The sequence below is a fragment of the Vombatus ursinus genome, unplaced genomic scaffold, assembly GCF_900497805.2.
Source record: "Vombatus ursinus unplaced genomic scaffold, bare-nosed wombat genome assembly UNPS02010548.1, whole genome shotgun sequence".
In the NCBI taxonomy this organism is placed as follows: domain Eukaryota; kingdom Metazoa; phylum Chordata; class Mammalia; order Diprotodontia; family Vombatidae; genus Vombatus; species Vombatus ursinus.
Genome location: NW_020950326.1, coordinates 12,416,665 through 12,434,829, shown reverse-complemented (window position 1 = coordinate 12,434,829; position 18,165 = coordinate 12,416,665). Strand labels below are relative to the sequence as shown.

At 37.2% G+C, this 18,165-nt stretch overlaps 1 protein-coding gene across 1 annotated transcript in view; it reads right to left on the bottom strand.

Annotated features, from left to right (window-relative positions):
- Positions 1-18,165, bottom strand: part of CNTNAP5 (contactin associated protein like 5) — an 880,169-nt gene that overhangs the window by 74,317 nt on the left and 787,687 nt on the right. The window contains exons 20-21 of the mRNA XM_027854715.1: positions 10,780-10,910; positions 4,565-4,649 (exon numbers count right to left, since the gene is read on the bottom strand). Coding sequence (XP_027710516.1) covers positions 4,565-4,649; positions 10,780-10,910 — 216 coding nt within the window. The remainder of the gene's footprint in view (positions 1-4,564; positions 4,650-10,779; positions 10,911-18,165) is intronic.

Genomic DNA, 18,165 nt, shown 5'->3' with positions numbered 1-18,165 from the left:
TAAGTTTGAGATGTAGATCCAGGAAAAGTTTTCCTAAACTGTGATTAATGAAATTTGTTGTTTGAGGTAAAAGCTCCTAGGATTTTATTCTGAGTTGTCTGATGGATCCCTAGATAATCAATCCAACACCTGAGAGAAATGCCACAAGCTACTCAGAGAATGTAATACTGATAGGAAGTCAGCACCAGGAAAAGCTGAGAGGAAAATTTTAACCTCAGTCTGGGATGGGATCCTCCTGTCTCAGTTTCCCCGTTATATTCCTTTGAAAGGGAATGTTACCCATCTGGCTATTATTAAGTCTAGCTATGAGGTAGATTTGATACTGCATGGTTGGAGAACTGAATTATCTGAATCCAAACAGAGCTAAGGATGTTTTATTCTGTCATCTGGGCCTTGAAGTTTTTGTTTTTTTGTTTTTCCGTCAGATTTGTGTACAAGCCATTTCACCTACAATTCGTAGCAAACAGTGGGTACCAGCCAATGTCTCCCCATTGTTTCCTGGATGCAGCCTATGCTGGGTTCCAGTCAACCTCCTCTTTGGGACCTCCTTGAGGGAGGGAAAGCTCTATGCCCCTTACCAGCAGGAAGCAGTTTCAGAAGCCAAGACCTTCTCCCCTTACCCCAAAAGAATTTGGGTCCCATTTGTTTGAGGGGTGAATTATGAGGATGGGATCTAGACCCCACCCAAAGGAAAAACCCTGGACTCTCCCACTTGGCGAAATCTCTGGTGTTTGCCTGAGGCCATAATTCCATCAATTAGCCTTTCATTGTGGCTGAACTCAATCACCCAATTCTGTTACCCTTAACCTAGCCCAGCCCTCTCTGTGGCCCCAGGCCATTTCCCACACTTAATCCTAGGTAGGTACCATTGTCTAGGTCCTAGGAGTTCTGTTCACTCAACTCCTAGTTTATTGGCCACTCCATTCAAGTCTTCCTTAAACCTCTCCTCCAGTCACCCCAAACTACTTGGCCACTCCTAGATCCCTCCCACAGACTTTCTGTAGATAAGGTCCATCTTGTCTCCATTAAGGTAATTTTTAAAATCTAGCCACTGCTTAGATTCTTAGAATCTAGCCAATACCTCACAGACTCTCAGATTCCTCAAGAGTCTGGCTAATATGGCGGATCTTTAATAAACCTTGTGTTTGGCTGAAAAAAAAAAAAAGAAATGGGCTTGAAAAAATTAGCAAACAACAAATTTGAACTCAGGAAGCTGAGCCTTCCTGACTTTAGGCCTGGCAATGTATTCATTGTACACTGAATAACTCATTTATTTATTTATTTGTGAGGCACAGCTAGTAAGTGTCAAGTGTCTGAGGCCAGATTTGAACCCAGGTCTTCCTGAATCCCGGGCCTGTGCTCTATCCACTGCACCATCTAGCTGCCCCCCCATTAAATAACTTATATGGGTATGCTGTTGATTGTGCTTTCACTTTCTAACAAAAATGGTTTAGATTTTACAGATTCACAAGTAATGTATAGAAACCATCAACCCCAATCATAAAAGTGATTCATTTAAAGTTTTACGGATGGAATTGCTTTATCAGTGAGGATATAGCAAACGTTATATTGTATGAGAAGAAACTATTGAATTTTCCAATAGAAAATAAAGACAGTTCATTGTATTGATTAGAAACAACAACAACAACAATATACTATATAATCTAGTTGGTATTCATTTCTAGTTAGTTCCAAGGTGCCAAGTATGAGATGTGTATCTTTGGGAAATGGGGAATATTATTGAAGTCATCTAGTTAGGGGTATTTGAAAATATATCATTCATTTCATCATGATGGAGGTCAGATGTCGTTAATGAATTTGAAATAGAATTCATTACTCATACAAACAAATGAGTACTAAGTGTCTTTCAGATTCAAAATGAGACAATTATATACTGGGAGTAGAAATCACTTGGGGAGGTTGAGACCTGTGGTTTTATGATCTTATCCTTTAGCATATAACATGACTAGTTTTGTTTTTTTTTTAAATCATTTTTAACAAGCACAACTGCTGTCCTTTAAAGTCAATACCTTGGGATAGGACAAGTAATTCAGACAGATTCCACTGATCAAAACCCTTTGGAACTTTGCTTTCAGAGAGGTGTTTGACATCACAGAAGCAAACTTGTTTCCTTACTTTGAAGAGCTGGCAGGTGTATGAAGGAATAAACTCATTCTGCCTGGCTGCAGAGGGCAGAACTAGGAGCCATGAATTGAAGCTTCAGAGTAGAAATTTAGGTTGGATGCAAGGGGAAAACCAACAAGTCATTTCTTCTTCCTCCTCCTCCTCCTCCTCCTCCTTCGTTTAATGGCGCTATCCCAAAAGTAATATGGGTTGCCTTGGAAGGTAATGACTACCCCCTTCACAAATATCCATTTTGGGCTATGTAACGTATGAGATTCATACATGGGGTAAACTAGATGGTCCCTGAGGTAAAATACGATTCTGTGACTTTGATTTAGTCACATTTTATTTTTTGTTGTGCACTATGCTACATATATTTGATATGTGACATTGTATGTGTGTGTGTGTGTGATATAGTGTAGTGTTTATGTAAGTATATGAGAGCATCACAGAGACACATACAGATAGAGAGAATCTCTCAGCTGAAACACACTCCTCATTCATCATGACTTTTGGCTGTTATAAAATTTTGGTTTTTAAAACTGCCCTTATAAAATGAACATTTTCCACCATTGAAGATACTAATAAGAATGTGATACAGGCTCTGAAGGCCATTATGAAAACCGATGTCTCAGAATGTTTTAAGCAGAAGTTATATCATAAAAGCTACTACTAGTCAGTAAAATGACTGTTTTAAAAGGCTTAAAACCCTGTTTTGTTATGCAAGCTCTAGTGTTATTTGATTTTAAGTGGTCAAATCATATCTGATCTAAGACAACAGGAAATTATTTTAATAGAAATTCAGTTACACTAATGATAAAAAAATTAAGAAAAGGAAAACTATAGAACCCCTTTTCCATACAAGTAGACATACTTCATCTTAAAAGGTCAAATCTATATGCAAATGTACCTAAGTTAGATTGCAACTACTAGATTGATGAGATTTTGTACAAGAGCTGAGAGCCAAACCTGTCAATTACATTTGTGAATTTTCTAGGCCAAGAGAATATCTGCTACTGTCTGGGCCAATGGCCAACTAAATACAAAAATGTTACTTATTATAGGTGTGATCTAGCCCACTAAACTGGACAATAGGTAAGGGATTAATAAATGTTTGCTAGGTAAACAAATAATGTCGTCAATATTGCCCCTACTCAAATGCAGTTTCATTCTTGATTCAGAAATTGGATAGTTGCTAACAGCAATACTTCTTTACCTCTTAAATTGCAAAAGATTTTAAAATATGCAATTATTTCATAAAGTATCTCCTTTTTAAAAGTTCTATGATAGTAACATTTTGGGATCCTGATATTTGTGTTTCTTACTCTTACTTCCCTCCTGAGAAAATTTTCCTTGTTTAGAAATTGTAACAAATTTGTTCTATTAAAAACACCCAGAGAATTTTATTTCATTATTTAATTTCTTGCTCCTCCTTCCTGCAGTCCCTTTCTTCATATATTTATTGTCTACATTCTGTTCCTTTTGCTATCCAAAGTTCCTGACATCAGGACTCTACCAGGGCATGTGTCATGTTCCAAATGATTTCTCACCCTTTCCATCTTTTTTCCCCCTTTCAACTGCACTCTACTCAATCAAAATTTACCTTTCTTAACTCCTATCTCCTTAGAGTCCTGATCTTTGCCAATATAATTAATTCAGGGCTCCCCACAAGAAAACTAGAATTACTCTAACCTTTCTCTCTCTGTCTCTCTGTCTGACGCTCTGACTCTGTGTCTCTCTCTCTCTCCCTCTCTCTCTCTCCCCAGATGAGAAAACTGAGGCCCAGGGAAGTTAACTTTTCCAAGGTTACAAAGTTAGTAAATGTCTGAGAGAGGATTCAAACTCAGGTCCTCCTGATTATAGTTCTACCAAGTCACCTTGTTGCATACTGGTAACATATACCAGTAGAACCTAAACCTATAACTGGGCCATTATGAAGCTAATGCTGAGTCTGTTTTGCTACAGTTGACTCAGATTCAATATAGAAGGAAATAGTATCTTTCCCTGTTTTGTTTTAGGGACCCCCATATTTAATAGCTCTACTTTCCATCTGATTATCCCAAGACCTCAAGGAAATGAAAAGCAGATATTCTTTCCAAAAAGTCTAGAGAAACATGACAATATCCACTCTTCCCAAACAGAGTCTTCATTTTTGAAGAAATGGCTTAACTAAAGGAGGGAATAATGGGAGCATTTTAGGATTCCTATAAGGGACCTAATTTTGAAGAAAGGGAAGGTACTTAGGATATTCTTAAATCATACCATGTGGACAGCCACATATTTTACCTATGTGTTGAAAACAATATTCTCCATGCTTTAATAGTATAACTTTTGTGTAAAAAAAAAAAAGGTTCAGAAATCAAACCAACTAACTAGCAAGGTAACATCAAGACCACAGAATCAAGCTGTTTAAAATTGGACAGGCAAGGCAATGACCTACCTGTGACTTTGCCCAATGTGAGGGACTTTACAGCCCGGAAGTCAACCTCTGAGAAGTTATATCTGTACACAGGATGTTGGTCCACCTGTAATAGTATAGCAAGCAAAACTTAATTAGTAAAGGGACAGATAAAAGGTACAGAAACTCCAGGCTGAAAATGTCTTAGAAAAAGCAGAGAGCTCCTAGCTCCCTCTGGGATTCTCTGTCTGAGGGAATTTAATCGAAAGGTCTGACCAATTTTGCCCCAGTGTAGATGAAATGCCCCTTTTCTTTCCTCTTTAAGAACAAGGGTGTTTTCAGGCAGGCTTTTTCCCTGGGAGTTCTGTAAAGCTTTTGACAGGCATTTATCCCCCCCACAGAGACTTTCTCACCACATTTATTGTTCTGAATGCCACAAAAAACAAATAAATGAAGTCTTCCCAGGAAGGCACTGTGCAGGATTAGCATTAAGGAGTGAACAGAATAGGATTTTCCCTTGCCTCTCATTTCTCACTGCCTCACCTCTCTTTCCTCACAGACCAGCTCTCTCTGTAATTAACGTACAGCACAGCAGAGCTACCTCCAGCTAAGACATGGCAGCAGGCTTCTTTTATAGGGGCTGTACCTTTTCAAAAAGACTGTGATTCACCCCAGTGGCATAAAGACTCATGGTCCCTTTTTGCCACACAGACTCTTGCTAACACACTGTTATGAAGTTTCAAAGACAAAGGGATTTTTTTTTTCTTTTTAGAGTACACAAACAAATCTGGTGTTGGTGGTGTTGCTGCTGCTGCTGTTTAATCCGGCACAATGAGATCAGGGGATCTAGGTTCAAAACCCGTCTCTGATATTTATTACCTAAGTAACTTTGACCTCATCACTTAACTTCCCTGAGACTCAGTTTCCTTAACTATAAATGTTGGAAGTAAGATTGGGTGATCTCTAAGTTTCCTCTAGTTCTAGATATAGTATCCTATGATTTCTGATTGCATTAGTATAAGGAATTTCCAGTGGGGAAATTTCATCTTCCAGGGCTAGCCAGCAAGTGTTCTACATCTTAGAGTCAGAGAGATGAATGATGTATTGAGAGACAGGTTCAGTCAGTACGAGGCAATGACAGGGCCAGGGATAGTTTAACAACTGACTCTAATACACACACACACACACACACACAAGTGCACGACATACTTTTAAATTTAATCTGTATTATTAAAATTTTCTCCATCATTTTACTATGTCTAGACAATCAAAAACATAATAAATAAAGCCCTGATTTGTAAACTTTGCTGATTTCCAAGGTGTAGATTCTCACACTGAAAATTTAATAAATGACTTACACACTAGTTTGATCTGGCTATAGCACACCCCTAGCTAGGACTCATGGGCTGCTTATTGATAATAACAGCTTATTTCATATACTACTTAATAAATATTTCAAATACATTAGCTCATGTCAGTCTCAGAACAGCCCTCGAAGAAAGGCAGTGTGGGTGTTACGTTGCCCATTTTATAGATTAAAAACAAAACAAAACAAAACATGGAAAAGTTAAGTGACCTACTCAAGGTCATACACCTAGCAAAGAAGGACAGGCCTGTTTCCAAGTATAATGATCTTTCTATTAATCCTTGTTGGGGCCTTGGGTACATGCAAAAGCTATAGAAATTCTGTATTTTTAGACAGACTTTTTAGGACCTCTACTCTAGTTAGGCATGTTTTATTTCTCTTCAGAAAATAACTCCCATATCCAGATGTCTGTTGCTCCTTTCTGAACCAATTTCCCTACTTGCCTTATCTTAGTCAAATCCTCTTCATCTTTCAGTGTTAAGCTCTGTTAAATAATATTTGTTCAGAATTCTAAGTCACCAGAGATCATTAGTCCCAATTTCTCATATACAAATGAAATGAAAAGACTAACATACATGAAGTGACTTGTCAAGGTCACATAACTGGTTAAATGGCAGAATAAACCTATATCCCTATCTTCAGACTTCCAGAGCAGAGCTTGTCCCACCACAACTCACTGCTTATTTCCAGTTGTTTCCCCTAGTAATTCTCACTAAGGGCTAAATATCACTTTGATCTCATTGTTCTTAGAGCTATTGCACCATTTAATTATCATGCTACTAATTATTATCCTTCGGTTTAATTTTTCCATCTCTTTCTTGTTTCCCCAGCTACATCTCTACTACAATCTCTTTAAAGGCAGAGTACACAAGTGATTTGTGGTTGTGTTGAAAGAATAAGATTTGTAGCTAAAAGCCGTTGGGAGAAATTCCAATTTGGCCACTTAATAGCTGAGTGGCTAGGACAATTCAATTAACTTCCCTGAGTCTCAATATCCTCGCCTAAAAAATGGGGAGACTAATATTTACGCTACCTGTAGCTCAGGGTTGTGATGAAACTCCTTTGTAAAACATAAAGTCTTCCATAAATATGTATAGATGAGAACTATTATTATTCACAAGAGCATCAAGCAGAGGTCTGGGCTCACAGCAGTATTCAATAAATACTTGTCTGTAGATTGATTGATTGAAGATGCCACTTCTGACATGTGAATGAGTATAGATGGTTTAGACATTTTTTTCCCCATTTTCATTATGACAGGCCTCCATCTAAAAACCATCAATGGCACTCTTGACTATATGATAAAATACAAACCCCTTAGTATGGCATGGGAAGTTCTCCATAATCAGTTTCCAAATTATTTTTCTTGCCTTAATATATATTATTTCCTTATTTGGACCCTCCAGCATAGCTAGAATGGTCTATTAACTATTCTCTAAATGAACCTGGATTTTTTTCTTTTTTTTTTATCCTCAGCATCTTTGCTAATACCTTTTACAGAATGCATACCTTACCCTCTCCCCTAAAACTGCTTAAATTCTAGGAAATGGTCAAATCTCAATTTATCTCAGCCCCTTCCTTCATTAATAGTTTCTAGCCCTCAGTTATCTCTTCCTCTTAAAACCATCAAATTTTGAGCTTAAAGAAAGCTCCAGGAGACACATTGCTATACTGCACATAGATGACAATTAAATGTCTGCTGAATTGACCTTCAGGCTTGGTACGGTATCAGAGACATACCAATGAATTCAAAGTTGAGTGAAAGGTACTGAACCTGTATTGTGCTAATAAATATAAAGTATAGACCAAAAAAAAAGTTAAAGATGAATTTGAATTCTAGCTTTGCTATTTACATCCTATGCAGCCTTCTACAAGGTGCTTCAGAGCTCTGGGCCTCAGTTTCCCCAATTGTAAAATAGGAGAGTTGGACTTGATCCATTAGGTTTCTTCCAAGTCTAAATCCAATGATTCTAGTGATCATCTAACCATAGATTCACAAAATCATAGATTTAATGTTAGAAGGAACCTTAAAGGCCAATCTACTGTACTCTAGCCAGTTCACTTAAGAGATGAAGAAAGTGGGGAACAGAAATTCAAGGTCACAAACCAAAGTCTGATTCTAAATCCAGGATCCTCTCCACTATGACAACCTTAGCCTCACTACATCATTTTATGGATTAAAAAAAAAAAACCCAAGAGCTTAGTTTCTTTCCCCTGCCCCATCAGATCACATATAGCTAACTGCTGGCAAAGACATGATTAGGACTCAGCAGACCTCATAATTCCAAGTCTAATTTTTTTTGTTATTGTTGTTGTTTGTTCATTTGTTTGTTTTCATTCTGCCAAACTGTGAACAATAACCTCATAGAGAGAGCTTTCTTGTTCGTATCACTGCGTGATTAATACCCATTAACCATGTGGCTGTGGGAAAGTCATTTAACATCTCTGAGACTCAGTCTTCTCTGTCTAGTAAGGAATATCAGAGCCAATAAGTTTACAAAATTGTTATAGGAAAGTTACTGGTAAACTCTAAAGCTCCATATAAATATTGATGATCGTTAGGCTCTGTATCCACGAACTAACTTGTGAAATAATTTATGTTGCCTTAGATTGTTTCCCCAGTGAGAGTTTGAATTTTATTTTTCCGGCAGGAACTGTCAGCAACTCACAAGATTTCTCTGTCCAAGTGTTTTCCTACCTCGTCTCCTCTCCTTGCTTTAACCTACCTGAAGTTCAGAAACTAGAATTCTTCATCCAGTGTCTCAGAAACACAGAACCCGTGAGCTAAAATGACCTTGGAGATCATTAATCTTTATTTTCTAGAGGTTAAAGATTTCACTGAGGCCAAATAACTAATTAGTGACAGAGCCTGGACAAGGACCCATTTCTCCAAAGTCCTAAGTCCATGACCTAATTCTATTCAACTTCATCAACTATAGCATATTTTTATTTCACTTTATGATTATAAGATACTTCATCTGAATTACCTTATTTGATCTTCACAATGGTGAGATAGATAAAAGGCATAATATTCCATTTTATAGATGTGGAAACAAAGACTCAGAATAGTTAAGTGACTTACTCAAGTTATATTCTTCTGCCTCCCTGTGACTCATAATTTCTGATCCTTTCCTACCACTGAAACTTTTCTCCTCCTTCTCTTCCTTTGCTTGCTTCCAGTAGTTTAGAGTTTTTCTTTTTTGTTCTGCCTTATTCTTCTGTCCTCTTCCCTAATAGGCTTAATATTTGCATATTACACAACACACACAACACACATATACAATTTGAATAGGAAGAAGGGGCTATAGAGACTTCTAAGTTCTTGGTGAGTAGTGAGGGCAATATATGTAGCTCTGGAAATTGAGATGAAGTCTCCTTGCTCAGGCAGCATCACCGTTCCTTCCACCTACCAAAAGTCTGTTTTCTACTAATAAAAAAAATTGCTATTAATGCCATATATTTGGTGATTTATCACACTATTCTACTTTCACTTAATACTTCTATGATGTTGGAAAAGTCATTTAGCTTCTCTGGCCTCAGTGTTCTCACCTGTAAAATGAGGAATTGGCCAGGGTGGTGTCTTGGGTCCCTTCCAGCTGTAGATCTGTGATTCTTTGAAGATCCTGTGATGCGAGAGGACCTTTGACAACCCTTCTCACTTTAGACTGATTATCTGATGATCATTTAAGGACTCACCTTGTGGCTCATTCTTGCTTCTTATACCTCATGCTGTTCTGCATGTTGGCTGCTTGTTTGCTCCTAAACATTTCTCTTAGAGCTCTAATATGTAGTATAGATAAGATGAGTCGGAACTCATATATGTCACATGTTGTTAGTAGTGTTTGTAAAGTTGTGGTAAGGAAGAAAGTGGAAAAGAATGATTCAAATGGAGGATGGGGATTGCTGCTATATTTGGCCCTACCTGGAGTAGTAAAAAGCATGATGGATTAAGTGTTGAGACACCTGAGTCCTAAACTTAGCACCTTCACTAGCTTGTTGTACATCCATGGGCAAAATCACATCTTTGGATTCAGTTTCCCATCAGAAAAATGAGAAAGCTGGACTAAATTATTATCTAAGGTCTCTTTAGTTCTAAAATTCTTGGGATTCTATTTTTAAAATGTCCACTGTATCTTACATACAGTAAGTAGGCTCCCAATAAATATTTTGAGATTGTAGAATATAATTCTTAAAATTACTTGGAGATTTGCCTAGTGCTTTATATGTTGAAAAGAATACTAAACTAGCTCTCACAATTGTTAGTCTCTAATTAGGTTTCTCTATCTGAATATATGACCTTGAGCAAGTCATTTAACTCAGTGAATCTTAATTTACTTGTCTATAAAGTGGTATAAATATTATATTATCTGCTTATCTTTTATAGTTGTTGTAATGATCAAATAAGATGATGTCTATGAAACTTTGTAAATTATTGTTATTATTGCATTAATTTATTATTACTTGCATTAATATTGTTGCATTAATATTATTGGTTACATTAATTTATTATTATTATTTGTTGCATTTTTATCATTAGGGACTAAGCTGCATATAAAGAACAAATTCCTATTTCTCTCTTTCTAGTTCTATTTTTCTCATCTCATCCTTTGTTCTTTCTGCTGACTTTGTCATGCTCACTCATTCACTCATTCATATTTTCATTCAATAAAACTGAATTCAATGAAAATTCAATTCAAATAAAATTCAATGAAAAATTTCCTAGCCCCTTATTAAAATAAGAACAGGGAATATGTGGGGGTGGGGAGATCAGGATCATATTGTCTGACTCTCCTCTACTCTACCCCCCCCCAACTACCTCACTACTCATAATTGGTAAATGGCTGTGAGATATGAAATGCATTTGCAACTATGTGAAAGGTAGATGTAGTACCTGAATAGTGAGCTCTTTCCCATCTCTGTTAATCTTCACATGGTGTATTTGTCTGTTGGCAAAGTTTTCCACATCGATGGTGTACACATGGACTCTTTCCTTACTCAGCTGAAATCGAACCTGTAAATTTCCTTAAAAGCAGAATATATTTCCATTTAGAATTGTGGCCCATAGAAAGCACAAATATGATTCATACATTACATTTTCTTTTAAGCCATCATTACTGGCCTCAAGGGGCCCATTTCTCAAATCCATTTATCACTTCATTAAAAAAAAAAAGCAGTGAATATTCTTGGTGCCATAGCCACAGGCAAATGTAAGGGATGACATTAGTATGGGTACAAATTAAATGTAATGTATGCATATGTCATCAGAAATACCATGTAATGTCTTTGTAAACAAAAATTCTGAATTATCTATTGTGACATTGGAGAAATTTTAATTAACTATATTTGAGGGTCTTTCACTTTAACTCTTTGTCCCTTAAGTTCAGAGACATAAATATGAAAATCCACTGCGGGCCCAGAAAACTTATCTGTGATATCCTAGATCTTCATCTAATGAAGACACAGAAAGATACAAACAGCTGTCATTTATCTGCTTATTGTTTATCTGGTTGTAAGATCAGCCCATAGGGTGAGAAAACTCTAAATATCTTTCCCCATCCAAGCTGCATCACCATAGATTGTTAATAGTGAAGAGGATGGTTAAGGATGAATGACTCATGTGAAATATAAGAATGGCTTTGACAACTAACAGTGAATTAGAAAACAATGAGCTGAAAATGGCACCAGGTCACGGCATCACATACCCTTCAAACTCCCTGAGAACTTTAGGAAATGTAGTGATCTTTCTATTTCCCTGTGGGCATCACTAAATAATGATTTGAAAGTTAATTCTTCTTGCATTCATTGTGACCCATGTTATGTGGCATCTGATTGTGGAAGGTTGAAATTGATGAATTTGATTGTAATTTTTTTGTACCTGGTACTATTTAGTTTTGTTATAAGTGGTGGGTTAGGGTCCCAGGATAGTAAAAAAAAAAAAAAAAAAATTGATTCTAGCAAAACTATCATGATAGCCCTAATTTTACATCCCAGACATAAAGGAAGAAAGAGGGGGTTTTCTTTCTCTCTTTCTTGAGTAAGTAAAGGGTCTGCCACAGATAGAGTATTGAAATATGCAAAGTTTATATTTTAAATACTCCCACCTTCTTTTCTTTACCCTCTCCTACCTCTTAGCATTTTTTTCCCAGACTCAATACTGTTATAAGAACCTCACTTCACTACTCATCTCAGGCTTAAACTATCCCTGCTAAAAGTGTTGCATATATCACCCTTCCAAATTATTTCCAAAATATCTCTATTTGTATTTTTAAAAGATTCAGTTTTTAAAGTCTGAATCAAGTTCTAATTAATGGAATCACTCTTAGTATAGCCAGGCAAAGTTAAAAAAATAAAACAGTAAGACAGTTCTGAGGAGAATTTGAGTCCTAGAGACCACCTTATAAATCATGGTAAGACATCAGCTCTTCTGGGTCTACTCCCCTAAGTGGCTTAATAGCTTGACAGCTTTTTTTCTCTTCCTCTGAACCTGTAGAGAGAGAGAATATCTATAGACATATCTATGGATATTTCAAGGCAGAGATGGATTCAGAGATTTATAGATTCATATTCTCTCTCTCCTCTCTCTCTCTTTCTCCTTTCTTATCTTTTAATCATTTTATAGCCAGGAGTGGTAGTACACATGTATAATCTGTACTACAGAGGAGGCTGAGACTGCTGGACTGTTTAAACTCAGATTTTCTGAGCTGCAGTCGGGTTACAACTGATCAGGTGTCCACACTCATTCAGGTGTCAATATGGTGAAACCCTGGAAGCCACAGCCATCAGGCTACCGAAGGAAGGAAAATCCCAGGTTGGAAATGGAGAGTATCAAAGCTTCTGGGTCAATCCCAGTTTGATTGGACTGTGAATAACTAACAGTCACTATACTTCCAGTCTGGTGAGATGGGAAGGCACAGATGGAAAATCAAAACCAAAAATAATGTTTTTTTAAATTCAATGTCAAATTTTGAAAGTAACATTTTTTTTTTTTGGCAATTGGGGTTAAGTGACTTGCCCAGGGTCACACAGCTAGTAAGTGTCAAGTGTTTAGTCTGAGGCCAGATTTGAACTCGGGTCCTCCTGACTTCAGAGCCAGTGCTCTATCCACTGAATCACCTAGCTGCCCCCTGAAAGTAACACCTTAAATGTCAAAAATCTTGTCTGCTATAACATAAGCTTCTTTCTGGCAGGTACTGTATATTCTGTCTTTCTTGCATCCATCATAGTGCTTAGCAAAGGGTTACATACATAGTGTTGTTGTTCACTTGTTTCAGTCATGTCCAACTCTTCATGACCCCATTTGGGGTTTTCTTGGTAAAGGTACTGGAGTGGTTTGTCATGTCTTTGTCCAGCTCATTTCACAAATGAGGAACTGAGGAAAACAGGGTTAAGTGACTTGCCCAGGGTCACATAGCTAGCAAGCGTCTGAGGCAGGATCTGAACTCATGAAGATGAGTCAGTCTTCCTGACATCGAGCCTGGCACTCTACTGTGCCAACTAGCTGCCCACATACATGATAAGTGCTCATTAAATAGCTGGTTCATTGGTTGAAAATTAAAGAATTCTTTAAAAATATAAGAGCATTTTACATTAGGTACTTTATATCTGTTGACATTTGTCTAACATTTCATTTTCTTCTGAAAACCTCTGCTCCTCATCTTCCCTACAAAATACTCCCAGAGGAGGCCATCCTGTACCTGGCTCATCACTTCTCCCAATGGCCCAGAGACCTTTATGCTCCTTCTGCCCCACTGCAATCCAATCAAGTTGTCCTGTGCCCTGCAGGCAGTTCATGGGAAAATGAATCTCTTTACATTTTGTCATACACTTAGGGACATCTGTGAAGGATTATTTCTGACAGCGTTTTCAGCATAGTGGGGTTGAAAAAGAAAAATATCACAAGGGTCAAGGACTTGGGGCTCATTGGCTTTTAATTTCTCCTGAATGGTCTTCCGATGCTTGGTTGGAGAGCCAGGGAGTGACTTATACCTTACCTGTTTTTCACCTCATTAATTCAGCTGATTACTGTCAGCTTCCTGCTGGGAGATGCTATCTCTTCCCTGGCACAGAACACCTTGAACTCATAGTAGTCCACTAGCCTCCATATACTCTCTTCCTACTACTCCATTTGTCCACCTTTCCCCTCCCTGACTTCCCATTTTTCAGCTCCATAATGGTAAATGTTGCGATTTTATCATTCCATATACAGTGAATTGACTCTGAGGAAAGTTACTGGCCATAAATCTAATACACCAGAAAATAGGCAGGAATGCTTTGCAATTCCTCTATGGTTTTGTGATAAATTACTCTTCCATTTAGAATGAAATGTTCCTGTTAGTGTACACTAACACAGCTACATGAAAGAGGTCATGTGTAAATATACACAAAGACAATATTTACACTGCTGAGAAATTAGAATCATAAATGTGCTGAACTCAAATTTGACCATCTCTTTATGTCTTTTTCAAAAAAAGTACACTTTTTTTTTTAAAAAAAGAAGTACTTCAAAATTCAATGACTTTTGGTCACTAGTAGGCTTTCTACAAAAATTTAAAAGATAGCTATTCCTATTATAGTAGTCAACTTGTATTAGCTTCGTTATATTTTTAAGCCTACTGGCAAATATATATTTCACCTTTTCAGAATTAAATACCTGGTGTTTAATACCACATTTGTCACTTACTATTTGTCACACTGTCCCCCTTTCCAGATAAATTCATAATAGATTACCAAGAGCAAGCCGACAAACTTCTGAGATGGTTATTATTATCATTACCAAACTCATCATCAGTTTAAAACATTTGCTAAGAACCTACCCTACATAGTGGACTATGTACCATGATCTGGGTGAATAAATAGGTGTTAGACAATATAACTGAGGCTTGTCTGTGCATACCTAGTTCTCCTAACAAGGAGGCACTGTTATGGGCCTTTGGAACCTATCCAGACTGCCTAACATAAGTGTCTTTGAATCCCCTACCACATGAAGGTGATTTACTTCTCAAGTCTTATAACCGGCAAGATTGAACTAGTCACTTTATTCTCTGTCTCTCCTTCTTGCTGTGTACAGCCAGGGGTGGAGGTGGGGGGCCAGTGGGGGGCGCAAAGATTCCAGTTAACCCAATGTGGGTGCCATGAACTGAACAGGCAAGAGAGGAAGGACTTCCTTCTCCTATTCTCCCTCTTTTGCTCCAGCTAAGAGAAACCGGTCTGTGCTTTTTTCTTTTCTTTTTCATTTGTCCTACAGGTTTGAACCAGGTGACCTTGGAACCAGGCTTACAGACTTGACAGTGTACCCAAAGATCCTACCTTGGAAGCCCTGAGAAGACAAGGTACTCTGGATTCAAGACCAAAATGGATTTCATACTTCGAAACTGAGAACGTGCACTACAGGAATTAAAGGAAGCTATGAATCTAATCCCCTCCCCAAAGACTGAGGGACGGGAGGAAATGAGGATTATGCCATCCATGTATTGGGGGAGTAAGTTTATATATTGGTGATTAAACTTTTTGAAGTAAATATTTCTTTGCCCAAACTAATATTATTTTCTATGGTGAAATGGAACTGGTTTGCAAGAGAGCCCCCTATAATTGAGGCAACACTATTAGTGAGGCTTGGAGCCATCTGAAGAGAATCTAGACACCTCCTCACCCCCTAATGCCCTTAAACATACTGGAGATACCTGGGAAAGGAATGAAATCTAACCTACCCTGGCCTTCCAGGGAGTAGAATTCAGGGCAGAGTGTGTTACAATAGAATTATTGACCTGGAGAAATTTACAATCTAGTTGGGATGAAGATCATACACATAAAACAAACAAAAAATGGAATGGCATGTTGAATGTATTTTAATAAAAAGATCACTAGGGAAGCATAAGAAGGGTACAATATTTTAGAACAAAGAGTAATACTAAGGGTAAATTGACTTGAAAGAATTTGTGGTGCAATACATTTGAGATGGTCTTTAAAAGGAGAGTGAGAATTTAGCCATGTAAAGTGGAGAAAGAAAGTCATTCTAGAAACTGTCATGACAACACAAATGTATGGAAGTAGAGATATGCATGGTATATTCAAGAGAAAAAAAAACAAATAGAATGGAAATGCAGAATTTATGTAGAGCAATCAAATCATGAAATTTTAGAGCTGGAAAGGACTTTTGATATCATCTTATTAGACTCTTTAATTATAACAGATAAGGAAACTTAGGCCCAGAAAGAGGAAGAGAAATGATGTTTGATGGCGTAGGTAGGGGCATATGATGAAGCATCTTGAGTGACAAGCTAAGGAATTCATCCTGAGCTGGGCGTCCAGGGGTCAATATATATATATATATATATATGTATATATATATGTATATATGTATATATGTATATGTGTATGTGTATGTATATGTGTATGTATGTATATATGTACATTATATGTGTGTGTGTGTGTGTGTGTGTGTATATATATGTATATATAAGAAAACTAATTGGGCAGTAGTATGAGAATGGATAAGGAGAGATTAGAACACCTACTATAATGTCCCCTAAATAATAAACTAGTCAAGACAGAATGCTTGACAGATATAAGTATGGTAATTCTGATACTATTTTTGTGCTTGACTTAATAACTACAACTACAACAAAAAACACAATAATATTTCCAGCCTCCTATTGCACTAAAGATTTTTTTTTTAATTCTATCCCTTCCTCTTCCTTCCTAAAGCCAAGTTAACAATCAATTAAATGCTTCCTCTATGCCAGATACTGTACTAAGCTCTGAGGATACAAAGAAAGGCTAAGACAGTTCATGCCTTCAAGGAGCTCTCATTCTAATGAGGGAGCTAGCATACAAATGAGGTAGATAAAAGATATCTAGAGAGTAGATAGAAGACACTCGAGAGGACAAGGCCTCAGCTTTATTTTAGAGAATGTGGTAGGTAGAACTTGAGTGAGTCTTAAAAACACCTGGAATACTAAGAGGTGGGGGTGGGGGGACAGAACATTACAGCAAGTGAAAAGGCAAAGAGCTGGGAGATGTAATATCCTGTTAGCAGAACAGCCTGTAGGTTCTTGTTGCTTCAACCTCAAGTAGGAGAATAAGGTATAAGAGGACAGGTAAGACAGGAAAGGGCCAAGAGCTTTATGAAGCACTTTAAATTTAAAGAATAAATAAGAGACATATATATTTTTCTTCAAGTTAATAGGGAACAACTGGGGCTCATTGGGTGGGGGAAAAGGAGGGGAAAGTTGGGCCTTTATTTTAGACAAATAATCTTGGTAACAGAGTGGAGAATGGATGGAATAGAGAGAGACTTGAGGAAGGGAGACCAAATAGAAGCCTTCTGCAACTCTCCGCCATCTTTTGATGATCCCATGTTTTACCTTAAATTCTAAATATTGGTGACATAAAGAAAGGTAAAAACATTATCCCTGTTCTCAAAACTAACAAACAAACAAAAAAAAAACCTCATATTTTTCAATGGAGGAGACAACACATAAATAACTAGGTACATTTAAGGTATATAAAGAGTAGGGTTAGCTAGGTAGCACAGTGGATAGAGCACTGGCTCTGGAGTCAGGAGGACCTGAGTTCAAATCTGGCCTCAGACACTTGATACTTACTAGCTGTGTGATCCTGGGCAAGTCATTTAACCCTATTGCCTAGCAAAAAACAAACAAACAGACATATACAGAGTAGAAGGTAAGTAAACTCGAGAAGTCACAAAGAACTGGGGTTGGGGGTAATATGTGAATTGAGAAAGATATATTTATCTTGAGTCTTCTTCAAAGTGAGACACAGAAATACATAATTATACAATTGAATATTGGTGAATGGAAGTGTCTATTCCTTTGTCTCAGCAAAATAAACTTAGGCGTTGTTCTGTATAATAAGAATAGCATTTTCCACATCACTATTAGTAAAGAGCTACTTTTTTAAAAATTAGACTCAGCTAATTGATAGAGATGATTAAGATGGAAAAGGTCCATGTTGGTGAGACTGTGGAAAGGTAGACACTCTCCTATACTAGTGGTTGAACTGTGGATTGTTCCAATAATTCTGGAAAGTACTTTGGAGTTATGTGAGAAATATCATTAACCTGTTCCTATGAAGTGACCCAGGGAGCTCCCTACTTGGTACATACAATGACAATGACAATGATGTCAAAAACAAACAAAAAAGTCACATGTACAAAAATAATCATAATAGCAGTGATCATGTAGCAAAAATAAAATAAAATGAAATGAAATAAAACACTGGAATCAAGGTAATATCTATCAAATGGTGAATAAATAAA